Here is a 17190-nt window from a genome sequence, read left to right on the forward strand (position 1 = left end):
TGCTATCTTATTTCCATTTTATGTCTGAGCTCCTCCCATTCATAATTATGATTATTAACTGTGTACTTTCCTTCATCTTATTTTGTTTTGTTTATCCTTCTCTTTCTTTTCATTTTGTTCCTCCCTAAAAGTCTGTTTTATTTTTGTCCACTGCCTCTTCTAATCTACTCTTGCTTTTATCATCCTTTCCCCCATATCACCTTCCCCACCTACTTCCCTATTGTATGTGTGCATGTGTGTGTGTACACAAGTGTGTGTGTGTATTCCCTCTTTGAACCAGTTCTGATGAGAATAAGGTTTAAGCATTGCCTGCTCCCCTTCCCTTTCCCCCTCCACTCTAAAAAATCTACTTTGCACACCTTATTTTATGTCAGAAAAGCTTTTCCAAACTACCTCTCCCTTCCCTCTTCTCCCAGTTCATCCTTCTTTCTCATCCCTTCATTTTTTTTAGATCATCCCAACATAATCAACTCACATTCATGCCCTCTGTATATATATAGACTTCTTCCAACTGCCCTAATAATAACAGAGTTCTTAGGAATCATGTATCATCTTTCCATGTCAGAATGCAAACAGTTTAACTTTATTGCATCCCTTATGATTACTCTTTTATGTTTTTCTTTTCATGCTTCTCTGAGTCTTATGTTTGAATATCAGATTTTCTACTTAGCTCTGGTCTTTTCCTCAGGAATACTTGAAAGTCCTCTATTTCATTTTTTTTCCTACTGAAGGGTTAAACTCAGCTTTGCTGGGTAGGTTATTCTTGATTGTAATTCCAACCCCTTTGCCTTCTGAAATATCATGTTCCAAGCCCTCTATTCCTTTAACATGGGAGCTGCTAAATCTTGTGTGATCCTGACTGTGACTCCACAGTATTTAAATTGTTTCTTTCTGACTGCTTAAAATAAATGATTCTTAACATGGGAGCTCTGAAATTTGACTATGCTATTTGTGGGGTATTATTAATTTGTGGGGGGTTTTATTTGGGGATCTCTTTCAGGAGGTGATCATGGGTTTAGTGTATTCTTTCAATTTCTATTTTACTCTCTGATCTAAAATGTTGGGACAGTTTGCCTTTATAATTTCTTTAAATATAATGTCTAGGCTCTTTTTTTGATCATGGCTTTCAGGTAGTCTAATAATTCTTAAATTCTCTTTTCAATCTATTTTCCAGGTCAGTTGTTTTTCTGATGAAATAGTTCACATTTTCTTCTTTCTTTTTTTTCATTCTTTTGACTTTTGTTTTATTGTTTCTTGATCTTTCACGGAGTCATTAGTTTCTACTTGCACAATTCTAATATTTAAGGGGTTCATTTCTTCAGTGAATTTTTTTACCTCCTTTTCCATTTGGCATGTTGTGCTTTTTAAGGAGTTTATTTCTTTACTGAATTTTTGTGCCTCTTTTACCATTTGGCCAATTCTGTTTTTTAAGTTGTTATTTTCTTCAGGATTTATGTGCCCCTTTTACCAAGCTCTTAATTCTCTTTTCATCATTTTCTTGCATCATTCTAATTTCTTTTCCCAATTTTCCCTTTAGCACTCTATCACTTTCTTTAACTCTTCTGGGAATTGTTGTTGGACTTGGGTCTAATTAGCATTTTTCTTTGAAATTTGATTGTAACTTTTTTTCACAATGTTGTCTTCTGGAATTGTCTTGGCCTTCCTGCCACCCTAGTATCTTTCTATGATAAAATTCTTTGTTGTTGTATGCTCATTTTCCAGCCTACTTCATGACTTTGAATTCTAAGTTAAAGTAGGGCTCTGCTCACCTGGGGGTGGGGAGGCATTGTCCCAAGCTGCAGGCTTTCTTATGCTGCTCTCTTCAGAGCTAGTTCTGGGGGTCTGCAAGTTTTCAGTGCTTCCAAGGAGTTGTGATCCAGGGAGAGGTGTGTTCAGTTTTCTTATGGTCTTCACTCTGGTCTTTATCCAGGAAAGGCCCCTGCTCCCCTGTAGCCACAAACACGGGCACTCCTCTTGACTTTGGAACTGGGACCAGGTCCTCTGCTGTCCTGCAGTCATAAGTTCTAGTGTCCCTCTCTACCTTGGAACTGAGACTGGTTCCCCTGCTACTTTGTGACTGACCACAAGCACTCTCTCACTTGGAAGTGCAGTCTAGAACTATGTATGTGCAATAGAGTTGCCAATCAGTACCAGCTTCTCCCAGTGCCAGCAAATAGTCTCCAATAATCTTTTTCTGACCAATTAGCCAACCCCCTTACTGTTTCAGGGTTAAGAACTCCCAAGGCTGCTGCTGCTGCCATCTCTGTGGCAGTGCCTCCGAGATTTACATTCTGAACTGGTACCAACCCTAGTGCCACAGATTTGTCCTGTTGACCTCCTAAATTGTGTTAGTCTGGAAAAATGTCTCACCTTGACCTTTTGTTGCTTCTGCCACTCCAAAATTTGATTGAAGGAGTTATTTTAACATTCTTTGGAAAGAAATATTGGAAAAGCTGGTTGCTGCCTGTACTCTGCCATCTTGGCTCCCCTCCATTATAGAGTCTTAGAATTGGAAAAGATCTCAGGTTCATGGTGAAAAGGGAAGAAGATGTGCAGAAAAGAGTTGATTGGGAATTTTTTGGGACTAAGAGGTATCTTTGGGGTTTATTCTAGCAGAAAGACCCAGAGCCTATAGTTTCTTGCTCCTAAACATCTAAAGTCCCAATTCCTAGCCATGTCCTTTGAAACCTTTGTCCTTGACCTTCACCATGGGAGTCACCTCTGATGACTTGGAACTAGAAGAGACTGTAGTCTTGATGTACAGTGGAGGGCTTTGGGGGGGTGATGTACTAGTAGCATCTGAAATATGTACTCTGAATGGATTTATCTTCTAGAAATATTGTTATACACAATGTAGTTCTTTGTTTCAAATACATTATGATACATATAAGCTTCGGTGTTTGGATTTGGGAAACCTAATCACCATGCATAGCATTGTTCCTGCAAGGAAGTGAGTTACAAGTCACAATGAATTTTCAGAACATAACCCATTCATAAATGGGGGCTATTTATTCTTAAAACACTATATTTAATCTGTTTCATTAAACTGCAAGCTAATATATTAAATCAGTACTCTCTTATTAACAGGGTCGAGTTATAAAGGGGTCATACAAGTTTCATGCCATCATCACTACATTTGAGATGATCTTGACTGATTGTCCTGAGCTGCGGAACATTCCATGGCGCTGTGTAGTCATTGATGAAGCCCATAGGTTGAAGAATAGGAATTGTAAACTGTTGGAGGGACTCAAGATGATGGACCTGGTAAGTGTTCATATAATGTCGCCATCTTTATTTTTATGAAAAAAATTACTTTTGTTTGTGATGTCTGCAAATATGTGTGACTAAAAACTACTGACATCATGAATAGAAATCATCAGATTCAGGTTAAGGCTGTGACTTTGGTTTGTGGTTACTCTATTTACAGAATCTATTGATGGTTGTGATTAAGCCCTTTACTGTTGTAGTGAGTCTGATCTTCTATGAAAAAAAATATCCTTGTTCTTCCTGGTTGTACAATTTGACATTGGCAGCTATAATTTCCCAAGAAGCCACAGAATATAGCAGGCAGTGTGGCAACATGGAAGGAGTACTGGCTCTGTAGCCAAAGGACCTATTGCCCATGAGACTTTGGGCAAAACACTTAGGCTTCAGTTTCTGAGCCTGTAAAAGGAAGGGATTGGACTCGTTTGCTTATGAGGTTTTTTCCAGCTCTAGACATATAATTATGTGATTGTATTTCACACTGAAACTGTTTAATATTTATTTCCCTAAATTAACTTAAAAAAAAATTATTTAAAACGACTTGGGAAGGAGTTGTCTACATTTTCTTAGTTTTACATTCTTCACTATAGATAAATATTGATAATGGAGGATATTCTACAAATCTCCTAAATTCGCTCCTGAAAACTGACTCTCTTAAGACTTAAATGGAAGGGAATAGAAAATCTATCATACTTTCTATATATTGGAGTGGGGTGCATGGAGGAGAAAAGGGGGAAATGTGTATGTAAATTTTACCCTTCTTTTTTCTGTTTCTTTTCCCTTTCTTTACTTTATTCTAACACCCTTTTAAACTCAGATGATCTTTTCCTCTTCAAAGTTAATAGCTTTAACTTGAGTTCCTTCATTTCTGTGCAGTGATAGCAATCTCTCAAACTGTTGTTCAGTTTTAACTAACCAGTTTTTCTATGTTATAACATCTGCTCCTTCCCGGCCCCATCTCTTTCCTCCCCTTCCATAAATGTATGCACAGACACTGGTGGACACAAACAAGGCTGTTGCCTAGCCTCATTACTTTTTACAGAAAATCCAATTATGCTTAAAAGAGAATTGAGTATATACCTACTAGACATTTCTTAGTATGTAGTGTTACTAATAATTATAACTCAGGTATGTACTTTTAGTCAGTTCAAAGATAACCTGCCAGATTGGGCAGCCCTATTCCATATGACACTGTTCATTCTATCTTGAAGGAACATTAAAAAAAATATATCTATACAGGATGTTGCTGTTGTTGTTTTTTTAATTAGATTGTTTGGTGGCTAATCCAGTGTTGTGAGGGGAGCCCCCCTGCCCCAACATTTTTGTTGCTTTGAAAAAGGAAAGTAGTTGGGCCTACTAAAGGAAGAACATTTCTGGCCAAATATGAATTGGGTATAGGAGAAAACAGATTTAGAATGAATTTAGCTTTAGAAGCCCTGGGTTGAAATCTATATTCTACCACTTACTACTTATGTGACTTTGAGTAAGTGATTTAACCTCTGTGGGACTCATTTTACTCTTCTTAAAATGAGGGGATTAAAACAGAGGCCCTCTTAGGTCCCTTCCAACTATCTATAGAGTCCTATCATCTTTTCTATTATGGTGAAACTATACAGACTGATATTCCAGAACAGAAACCTATATTCTTTAGAAAGGCCTTGGTTTTTATAACGATGTCTATTCTATAACAATGTAAAGTCTGTTGTGAGACTGGTGCTTCCTAAATATATACCCATTTATCTGTGGTTACTAAATCATCTAATTCTAAAAGTAGTTTATTCATGTTCAACATGTTTAATTTTGCTGCTAAATTTTCCTTTATCCCTGTATTTAATCATATGCAGTTATGTTTACTGATTTTTAGGAATTGATCTATTGCCTATGAAGAAGTTTTGCATGCAGTGAGACTCAAATTCAGAGAAGTCATTGGATTAGAAACTGTAGCTGAAATGATTTTAATATTAATTAATGTGCTGAATATTATCCTGTGGTGATAAACAGTAGTCATGTCTTTCCTTTAAGAAAGATGTATTTGAGATTAGGGAGGAAATGACATCTTAAGTAATCTCATTGTGTGAAATTAGACTATGAAAATTTCGATGACTGCAGAAGAACACATGTCCATTTCTGAAATGATCATTGCCAAGTGGCACAAAACCCTCACTTAAAAGCAGCTTAAAACAACATTAAATCTATCCTCTCTGACCATTCTTCCAGCAGTAGGTCACAGTGTAAATAGTATGTGGTGGTTTTGAGATGACATCTTCCGGATTGCTATTTGCATTTATAGTAGGGATAGTGAACTGTTGTCACCAAGACTGGTTTGATTAGAATGATACCAAAATAAAGCAATTGCTCAAACAAAACAAAGACCACTGATAATCCTTCACCTTCTCTCCCCTCCCATCCAAACCCCCCACTGTCATAGACATAAACAACATGCTACCACCCAAGGAATATTGTCTGCTAGTGTGCTATTTTTTAAAAAGAAGAAAAAAATTAACTTAGACTTTGAAAAGCAATGATTTTTCCTAATTTGTCATTGATAAGAAAGGAATGTGGCAGAGATGGTAGTAGTTCAGTGATCCTATTTTCTCACCTTTCATTGTTAGGAGGCCCTACACAAATAAAAGACTGCTGAAATGCAATTATATGGACATCATTTGAGTCAGACCTATAAAGAATTATAAAGTTCATGGGTCTGCTGCCATATCTGCTGGCATAGTTGAGCTTAGAAGTGATAAGCTATATATACAGCCTATATCTATTCCATGACATTTATATGATCCTATGTTAATAATAAGTTATTTGATCTTTCCCATCATCAATTTAATGCCCATATTTTTTCACCTTCTTATATGTAGCTCTTAGGTTCAAATAGTGCTCAAGAAGCCTGGTGGGGAGAGAGGAAAGGAAGGGATGAAAAGAAGCTCTTCTCCTCATGTTCATTTTGTAACCAAAAAAAAAAAAGATATTAGATTCTTTTCTGAAATTATGAATTGACACCTCAACATTTTATATCATGCCACTAAAAAAGTTGCAGTAATGAACTTAGAAGCAACCCTAAAGTTTTTCTATCTCAGCAGTCTATGATCTTACTCAAAAGAACCTGAGGATCTTATAGATGGTCTTTGAGGAAAAGCTAGATGAATACTTGTCGACTGTGTTGTCATAGGAATTCTTTTGAAGACAGAAATTGGACTAGATGGCCACTCAGTTCTTTTGGCAATTTGGCAATTCTTTGAAAAATTATTCAGCAGCTGAGTGTAGCAGTGATTTTGCCACACACAAGTCTGTATCCGAAGTCCTGCAAAAAAGAATTTGAATGTTTTCAGATGTAATACATAAGCAATTGATTCATTAAGTCTGAAGACAAGAAAATAGCATATTTAAGTCATGGGAGCCCTACACACTGTGGGCAAAACAATCATAAGCATATAATCAATCTGTAAGCCTGGTACCACATTATCAGATGGATTCATTAAGAGATAAAGAATAAAATAGATTCTAAGTAAGCTAACATGTCCCTTGGTATGCACTCCAGTTCAGTCTGTATTTATTGAACACCTAAAGTTACTTTGTATCCAAACATTGTTGGCTTTCAGGCTTCAAAATGAACACTGAATGTTCCGCACCAATTTTTAAAATTAGCATTGTTGAAGAGCAAGACTGCATGAAAAGGTGAAATAAAGTTAAGACTAATGAGGCTCCTAAGTATGATCATACCAGTGTTATTACAGTTCTAGTAATTGCAACACACCTTTTTTGTTCTGGATGGTTCAGAGAATGGATGATAATAGAATGGTATAGGATTTCCCTAAAGTAAGGTTAAAAAATCCCTACAAAAAAGAAAGTCAAAAGAAAGGATACTGAGCCATAGGTGAAAGTCATCCCAGCTGTAAGCCATAGACACTTCAAACTTGATGATCTATATTAACATCAAGCATTGTCTTGATTTTTATTGAGCTCCAATAAAATATGACTTTTTACTTAACTTATGAAAAAAGTATGCACAAGAGACCAAATCAGTATGTTTTACAAACATGTACTGCTCTTTTCAAATATATGTAGAGATGATTGATGAATTACAAATTCCCTTACATTTTATAGAATTTGTGCTATCTTTTTATCCTTATGTATTTTTTTATTCCCATTTTTTTCCTTCATGTATCTTCTCAATCCCTAGATGGTTACTAATAGTACAAGTACAAATTTTTTTGATGTTAAAAAGGGATCCTCATGCTAGATAAGCTAGAAAATTATTGAAGGAAAGGAATAATAGTCAAAGAGTTAAAAAGAAAAAAAGAAGGAAGACTCAGTTTTAATAAAAGTATGACTTTCCCTCAAACATAAAGTTATAAGCTAGTACTTGTATAATAAATAGAGACTAGAGAATTTAGGACAAGGTTGATCTCTTTGCTGCCTAGTAAATTTTCAAGCACAATCCTTCACATGCTATGGCATTTTGTCTCTATAAGTCCCACAGGAAGGGGATGGAAAAATGACAACTCTGTGTGTTAACCAGAGAAACAAACACTGTCTGAAGCTAGGGATGTTAGTGAGAAATTTGAGTTTGGGAGAGATCATTGAGCCTTATTAGGCCTAAAGTACCATGGAACTAAGAGATTGACCCAATAATTCTCCTCAGTCATGTATATTGTAATCTATGAAACTGGAAAAGTTTCATGTGTACTTGTTTCCAGTCTGTATTCTTATTGAATTATGTTTTCCTGTGTCTTCTCTTCGCTTTTTTGCCTCCCACAGTGCTTTTCTCCACTAATGGTAGGTCCTCAGATGTTGACTGACTGACTGTAGAGAGTTAAGGTGGAGAAATTTAACTCTAAAGAGGTTCCAATCTTAAGAATTAATATTACAATCACTTTGGTCAGCTCCCTCTTTTGCTTTCTAATAGGAACACAAGGTGCTGTTGACTGGTACTCCATTACAGAACACAGTGGAAGAGCTCTTTAGCTTGCTTCATTTCTTAGAACCAACCCGCTTTCCATCAGAAACCACTTTCATGCAAGAATTTGGCGATCTGAAAACAGAAGAGCAGGTATTTATCATATATGTGCTATTATTTGTTGAAAAGCTATGCCATGCTAATATGGAAATATGTTTTGCATGATTTTATATGTATAATTAATGTAATATTGCTTGCCTTCTCAATGGATGGGGGAAAGGATGGGAAGGAAGGAGAGAATTTGGAACTCAAAATTTTTTTTGAAATAAGTATGACAAATAGATAATGATTTTTTTAAAAAAGAATGAAAGAAAGAAAGGCTCTTTTCTGACTTAACTTGTGTAATGGGTCATTGATTGCTTACCTTCTCAATGGATGTGGGAAGGGGTACATAGAGGAAGAGAATTTGAGACTAAACATAAAAAATTGAAGAAAAAAATCACAAATAAATGGATGGATAAAAGTCTATATCAGACCTCACTTCCTTTTGCAGGGGTTGGGGCAGAAATAGGGCACTCTGAGTTTGATACACTCAGTTTATGTTTGGTTAGCTTACCTGAACTTCTTTTTTCCCCTGCTTTTCCTTTTTAATCTTTTTTTCCTGTGGATAGCTTATTGAGTAGGTTTATATTCATAAATGATGATGTAAAAATAAAAGATATCAACAATTTAAAAAATAATTAAAAAGTCTATGCCTGGAATAGTAATATGGGATGAAAAGGCTCCTTGTTATTCAGTAAATTTCTTAGATAATTGAAGTTTTTGAAATGCCATAAAATAATTTTTATCATTTAAAATGGAATTTTTTTCTTTCTCACTCCCAGGTATTTCTTTCTTATATTGATTGATAAAGGTCATCATCATAAATATTATTTAGTGCACTTTGCTGTTAGACAGTGATATCCTGAGGTGGAAAGTTGTCTCCTTGAAAACCTGCCTCTATACCCAATCATGAATAGGGTCTATAGATGACATCTCTAGCTCATCTAGTCCCAGGGTGAAGAAGTAGCAGACTAACAATTTTCTGCAAGATAAAGGACTTGCTGATAGTTCACATCTGACTGACCTTGAGGAAATACACAGCTGCCTTTACCTCAGTTCACCAGATAGCTCTTAAGGCCCTGAACTGTTATTTCTACCACTTGTTGTTAAAAAATACTTCTAACTATAGGTATCTTTTTCTGTATTTGAGTATACATTAATAGGGTAGCTTTGACCTCTCTAAGAGCTCTAAGCAGATTTTTCATTTTTTTTGATTAAACACCTCTATAATACCTTGAAAAAAGAAAAAAAAGGGCTTCCTATCTCCTGAACTCCCTGAGTTTGCATTAATTGGTAGATCTGCTTTCTCTCCTCTTCAATGATGCTCTCAAGGGTTATTGAGGTTTTTGAGAACTATTTGCTGCTATGCTAAATGGTCTGAGACTAGACCTTGCTATTTATTGTGTATGCATGGCTTATGAAATGTCTATACCTGGAGATGTCTATACCTGGACTAGGTTTTTGCCAACTCTTTTAACCCTCTCTGCCTCATCTTCTCCATTTTTTGGTCTCCTTTCTCCCCATCTCCTTTTCTCTCTCCTGGTTTTCAATTTATACTATTTAGCTGCCTATTCATTATATGATCTAAGGCAGAACTAAAGATTTTGCAAAGGAAACAATATAATAAATTATCATGTATAGGAAAGGGGGCTGAATAAAATACATGGACTTTGTGAAACTTTTATGCTTATTTCAAGGTTTGTAGCTGCCCCTGGAAGTTAGGGATTTTTAAGTCTGACTGCTTGACAAGTCTAGTATTACTATACTTGCATTCTTTAAAATTCTTTAAAATGTATTAGACTATCCAGCATTTGCAAAGTTACTATATAAGCTTTACTACAAGCTCAAGTTCTGTTTAAGCTGAAATATCATGTTGACCTTAAGTTTTTTTCCTAGTGCCATTCCCAACTTTTTGTCTTTGGGTACCAAAGTTTTTGGGTAATAGTTGAATTTATGTGGCTCAGCATACAGAATATTTTTTCATTATCAGTCAAATGGAAGGAAGAAAGTAGGAGTTTGGAGGTCACATGATCCCCCTCCTAGGTGCCTTTTACTTTAGCAGTTACTCAGAAGCAGGAGAGAGCTATAACATGTGTCATTCTTTTCTATGTAGATGCCCAATGCTCCTATATTGTGATCTTCAACCTTAGTTCCTAATACCACTATGGTTAAAGGCAAACAAAACGCTTTGATTGATGTTGGGTTATTTTTTCTTAAAATTTTAATACTATTTAGGATTCAGTTTCAGTTCAATTCAACAAACATTTATTAAGTACCTGCTGTCTACCAGGCAGTGTGCTAAGCTGTGGGGATATAAATAAGAAAAAGAAACAATCTCTGCCCTTAAGGAAATCACAATGTGATGGAAGAAGACACACACAAAAAGAAGCTGAGAAAGGGAGGAGGTACCTACCAAAGAGTACCTGGTGTGGGGGCAAAGTTTTCCATAGATTCCAAGGCTGAGGAGATCTGCTGACGGAAAATGAAATTCAGGGCTGAACAGCAGCTATATAGAGTCTACAGGCCTTTTTACTCTTTAGACAATTGTAAGACAATAAATTCAGAATCTTCATATTTAGAGTTACTTTCCATGGGGCACAGTAACAAGCATAACATCATTATTATTGGAAAGACACCTAGTTTTGAAATCCACAGTTCATATCCTGGTTCTAGAATTTACAAGTTTTGTGACCCTGAGTAAATGACTTAATTGCCTCATGCTTCAGTCTCTTTGCATGCTAAAAATTATAATAATTCTTAACTTATATTTTATATAGTTATTTAGTATTCACAAACTACTTTCATCACAAGTTAGCATCATGAAGACCCAAGTTCAAATACTACCTCAGATACTTACTAAATGCATTATTGTGGATAAATCGCTTAATCTCATTCAGTCTCAGTTTCTTCTTCTGTAAAATGGGGATAATATAATCTAACTCAAGTGTTATTGTGAGAATCAAATAGGATAATATTTAAAACACTCTGCAAATATTAAGTGTATATAAATGCTAGTTATCACCATCATCATCATAATTCCTACTTTACAACTAGTTTAAATAACTGACAAAACCAGTGTCAGAGCTGACACTTGATCTCATGTCTCCTTATTCCAGGTCAATTGAACAAAAAAGCACTTACTTTACACTCTCTCCATGCCGAGCACTGCACTAAGCCCTGGAGATACAACACTTTTTCCTCTACAGGCATTTTTTAAGCACTAACTGTACTAGGCACTATGCTAAGCACTGGGGATACAAAAAAAAAGGTTAATATATGATCCTTCCCTTCAAAGAACTTACATTCTAATGGGGAGACAATATGCAAAGAACTGTGCGTACATGATATATACAAAATAAATGGTATATTCTCAAGTTATGGAATTGTGTGTGTGTGTGTGTGTGTGTGTGTGTGTGTGTGTGAATTGAACCATTCAATTTTCATGGGTTTCAGTTATGCACGGACTGTTCCCGCAACAGAACAATTTGAAAGGGTTGGGAAAGAAAAAATTGATTTCAAGTTATTGGTAGACATATGTGCTCTCAGTGTTTCATCTTGAAATTGGTAGTTTTCGTATATGGGTTAAATCATTATGCACTTATTTACCAAAAGTATGTTTTGTTTGGGGTTTTTTAGGTGCAAAAGCTTCAAGCTATTCTGAAGCCAATGATGTTAAGACGCCTCAAGGAGGATGTAGAGAAGAATTTGGCCCCCAAAGAAGAAACTATTATTGAAGTTGAATTAACCAACATTCAAAAGAAATATTACCGTGCCATCCTGGAGAAAAATTTCACATTTCTCTCCAAAGGGGGTGGTCAGGCTAATGTCCCTAACCTTTTAAACACTATGATGGAACTGAGAAAATGCTGCAATCATCCATACCTTATAAATGGTAAGCCTACCTATTTTGAGCTTATTTGATTTCTGGCCAAAGTACATTATACCTGTTGAATATTCATTGCATTATGTAGAACTTACTGATTTAAAACTACCTTTGAATGGGTGTCCAGCACTGCCAGCCCCAGCCTTCCCCTGCCCATGGCTATCTGCTCATGATTGCTGCAGACACAGCTGAGATTGTGGCATAGAATGTTAGTTTAAAAGGAGATTAGCAGCTCTTATAGACTGAGTATAACAGGAAGCTTATAAAGGGAGATCATCAGCTAATTGAGGTATTTGTCCTGATTAAGTCAGAAGAATTGGAAAAACGTTGGAAAGAAGAAAGCATTGGATAGAGTGGGCAGCTCTCTGTCCCCAAGCATTTTGTGTTTGGAATGCATACTTGAGACTTTTCTGTTGGTGAGGGGTCCCTGACAAGTGAAGGACCTCTAGAATATCTCTCCCCTTGAATGTAGAGGATAACTGGTAACTTTGATACAAAACTATTTTATGTCAATCATTAATGACTTGATAATTTTTCTCACCCAAATTGTTTTGGTATATGGATGATTGTGTTAGGTAAAAAAAAAAATTTATGTACCATTTTGACTATCTCCTATGTACATTGACTATCTCCTATGTACAATGTGTTCAATAATTTTTCATTTGTGTAGACTTTTTGTGACTCCATTTGGGATTTTTTTTTTTTGGTAAAGATAATGGAATGGCTTGGCATTTCCTTCTCCAACTCATTTTACAGATAAGGAAACTGAGGCAAACAGGATTAAATGACTTGCCCAGGGTCACATAGCTAGTCTCTGCATCTAGATTTGAACTTGCAAAGAAGAGTGTTCTTGAACAGGCCCAGCTCTCTATCCACTGCACCAAATAATTGCCTTGATTTGTGCAGTGTACTGAGAGATAAAAGCCAAAGAGAATATAGTCCCTTACAATCAAGGGAATCATAGGACCATGGATTTAGAGCTTGAAAAGACTTTAGAACTTAGGTAACTCTACCCTTTTATGTTAAAGCTGGAGAAATTGAGGCCTAGAGAGGTTAAAGGAATTCCCCAGTATCACAGAGGCAAAAGGTAAAAGAGATAAAAGGAAGAACCAGGACTTAATCTCAGGTCATCTAACTTCCAATCTACCACCTTTCCCCTGTACCATCCTATTTCCATCAACAGTGTATTCAAATAACTTTATTAAAAGATAATGTGTTAAGTGCCACAAATGAAGTATTTACTATAAGAGAGACATAAATGAACTGAGGAGGTAGCATTGGAACTGGTTCTTGAAGGATAAGAGTGATTCTGATACATTTACTGAGCCCAGGAAGTCTGGAAGGGATGGGGGAGACTATCTAGATTCAGACAGTGGAGTGGAGAAAGCATGGGACTTCTTTGAGAGCTGGCAAATCCAACAACTTTGCTGGATATATAGAAACACAGTGGGAGGGGTGGCTAGGTGGCGCAGTGAATAGAACACTGGCCCTGGAGTCAAGAGGACCTGGTTTTGGATCTGGCCTCAGACACTTAAAACACACACACACACACACACTAGCCATATGACCTTGAGCAAGTACCTTAACCCCAATTGTCCAAAGGGAGGTAGGTTAGAAAAAATTTGTTAGGGGGGCGGTCAGGTAGCACAGTGAGTAAGAGCACCGGCTCCAGCGTCATGATGACCTGGGGATCGAATCCTGGGCTCAGACACTTAGCACCCACCCAGAAACACCTGGCCATGTAAGCTTGAGCAAGTTACTTAACCCCAATTGCTTAGGGGTGGCCAGGTGGCTCAGTGAGTAAGAGTCCCAGCTCCAGTGTCGGGATGACCTGGGGATCAAATCTGGGCTCAGATACTCAACACCACACCCAGAAATAACTGGCCGTGTAACTTTGAGCAAGTTACTTAACCCCGATTCCTTATAAAAAAAAAAAAAAAGAAAAAATCGGTTAGGGCTTAAAAAAGGAGTACCTCAAATGGCAGGCTCAAGAATTTGGACCTTATACATTTGGCAGTGGAACATTATTGAAAATTTTTAAACAAGGGCAGCAAGGTTTGAGAATCAAACTTGGACTCAAGTTATGCCTTTCACAGTATGTGAGCTTCAGTCTCTTGAACATTCAAAACTTCATTTTCCTCAGCTATAAAATGGGGATGATAGAACTTGCACTATTCAAAATTCCAGATCTTTGTGAGGAAACTGCTTTGTAAACATTTTTTAAAGGCTGTTTTTATTAAACTTGTGAATGAGTTATCTTTTAGGAAGATTCATCTTGGATGGTAGGGTGCAGAGGTAGATTAAAACAAGAATATGAATGTAGGCTAACTAGTTGGGAACTGGATTAGTCTGGATTCAGGTCTAGATCCAGATCTAACTGCAGTAGTCATAAGTAAAAGGTAAAATGAGCTGTTGAACTCATATAGTTGGATGGGAAAACAGGAGGATGAATGAGCAAACCCAGTTAGGGGAAATTGTCAGCATATTTTGGCATAATTTTTGTGTACAGCACATACTATCCCTCTTTTTTCCTGTCCTTTATCTCAAAGCCCTTAGATATGATCCCTCAGTTTGTTTTTTTAAAGCAATTGGGGTTGAGTAATTTGCTCAAGGTTACACGGCCAGTTATTTTGTGTGGGTGCTGAGTATCTGAGGCCAGAACCAATCCCAGGTCTCCTGGCTCCAGGGCCAGCGCTCTTACTCACTGCACCACCTGGCCGCCCTGATCCCTTAGTTTTTGCTCCTTTATTCCAATCCCTGAGGATATAGCCCTTATTCTCTACTTGTACTCTTGATCCCATACCCTTCTGTCTCTTGGCAAGTTGTTGCTGCAGTCATCCTCTTTCTTTAGCATTCAGTCTCTGTATCTACTGATTTTAAATAAATCCAGCTCTCCCTTTTCCTTAAAAGAAAAAAAAAACTCCTTCATTTGACACTGTTCTCCCCCTGAAATTGACCTTTATATTTCACATTTAAATTCCTAGAAAAAGTTGTTTACATCCATTGCTGCTACTTTACAGTCTAACTTTTACTATCATTCAACTGAAGCTGCTCTCTCTACAGATACCAGTATCTCTTAATAGCTGAATCTAATAATCATCTTTTTTTCTTGATATTTCTGCAAGATTTAACATGATTGACCACTCTTTCTTTCTGAATACTCTCTGGGCTTTTGTGGTAATTTCCTGTTTTTATATGTGCCAGACACTTAAGATGAAGATTAGGTTCTAAAGATACCAAGACAAATGTGAAACAGTCCCTGCCCTTGAGAAGTTTGTAATCTAGCAATGGGAGATATGAGAGAGTCAAAGAGAGAGAGTATAGTAGCATCTGGGGTGAACAGGAAAGCCCTCATGTAGAAGCCATACTTTATTGTGGGTATCCCCTCAAAGCTCTGACCTGGGAACTCTTCCCTCTTGGTGTACTCATCAACTTTCATGGCTTATTACACAGATAATTCCCAGATGTGTATATCCATTGCTAGTCTCTCTTTCCCGAACTCCAATCCCACAGTACCAGTGAGATACTTTGAACTGAATGTCCTGTAGACATCACAAACTCAGTATGTTCAAATTGAACTCATTTTATAATTCCATCAAAATGCTGATCCTCTCCCTAACCTCTCTATTTCTGTCAAGGACATTATCACCTTTTTGGTCATCCAGATCTGTGGAATTCTCCTAAACACTTAATGCCTTCTTATCCCAGGCATATTCAGCCAGTTATTAAATCTTGTCAATTCTATCTATGGTCCCTTGGATCCAGTCCCCTCTCTACACTTACATGTTCACTATCCAAGTTCAGCTAAGTCAACAAATATTTATTAAGCACTTTTGTGTGCCAGACATTCTGCTAAGAACTGGATTCAGCCCTCTTGCTTGGACTATTGCAGTAGCATCTTAACTAATTTTACTGCTTTCGGTATTAGTATTCATCCAACTGCAGAAATAACACATCTGACCACGTCATTACTCTACTCAAAAAGCTCTAGTGGTTCTCTGTTGCTTTGAAGTTAAATATAACCATCTCTGTTTGGTATTTAAAACCTTTCACAATCTGGCTCCAGTTCATCTTTTTAGGTTTCATTCTCCCTCATATACCATATATTTCAGCCAAAATACCTTATTTGCTGTTCCCCATATGTGACATTTCCTTCATCTCCCTACTTTTGTAAGGGCTGTCCTTTATTACTGGAATGCAATCCTTTTCATCTCTGCCTTTTGGAATCCCTAGCTTCCTTCCAAGCTCAGCTCACATGTCATCTCCTACATGAGGCTTTTCCATATCTCACCCTCACTCACAGTTAATATATATACACACATATATATGTGTATATATGTATGTATGTATGTGTGTGCTGTGTATATGTATGTATGTGTGTATATATGGTACTTTCTTATTTATTTACATGCTCTTTCTCCAAATAGAATGTATACTACTTGAGGACAGGGATTTTCTTTCATCTTAGATCTCTTGTGGCTATCAAAGTTCCTGGCTCATATTAGGGGTGAAGTAAATGCTTACTGAATGGATAAATGGATAAATCCATGCCTGAGAACTTGCTAGTCAAGAGGCAAAAATGGAGTTCTTCTGCCAAAGTGGTTTAATGGGACTTAGCCACCCCTTTCAAGGAATTCAGACATTAGAGTTCCCTGTCCTCCTCCCATCCACAAGGAGTTCATCTTTATAGCAACCCCATAATATAGCCCTAATATCACTATTATATTAAGACTGCAAATATATTCTCATAGAATCATTGTCTCTCAGAGGGTCTTTTGGTCCAGCCTGTCCTTGAGTGGGAATCCCTTTAACTCTAAACTCTCTTCAACTTTTGGACTACTCTGATGAGTGGGAAGTATAGTCAATCCTCAACATTTCGTTCGGTGTTTGACTTTTTTGACTTCTAGCAGTCCTGTGATTTTATTAGTAACCTCATTTTCATTTTCCCATCGCCCATCCACCACTGTGTTCAATGGAGAAAAAAAAATGAGAGGCACAGTGCACACAAGTTTGTGGAACACCTGGTATCTTGCTAGGC

General features: G+C 36.9%; 1 protein-coding gene across 4 annotated transcripts in view; it reads left to right on the forward strand.

Moving 5' to 3' along the window:
• CHD7 (chromodomain helicase DNA binding protein 7) overlaps positions 1-17190 on the forward strand; it is a 251575-nt gene that overhangs the window by 198291 nt on the left and 36094 nt on the right. For all 4 annotated transcript variants that reach the window (XM_069099999.1, XM_069100000.1, XM_069100001.1 and 1 more), the window contains 3 exons: positions 3088-3264; positions 8177-8320; positions 11906-12161. In XM_069099999.1, coding sequence (XP_068956100.1) covers positions 3088-3264; positions 8177-8320; positions 11906-12161 — 577 coding nt within the window. The remainder of the gene's footprint in view (positions 1-3087; positions 3265-8176; positions 8321-11905; positions 12162-17190) is intronic.

This window comes from Petaurus breviceps, unplaced genomic scaffold (genome assembly GCF_028583685.1).
Source record: "Petaurus breviceps papuanus isolate PSGF00001 unplaced genomic scaffold, PetGlider_PUasm1.0 38, whole genome shotgun sequence".
NCBI classification, from domain to species: Eukaryota; Metazoa; Chordata; class Mammalia; order Diprotodontia; family Petauridae; genus Petaurus; species Petaurus breviceps.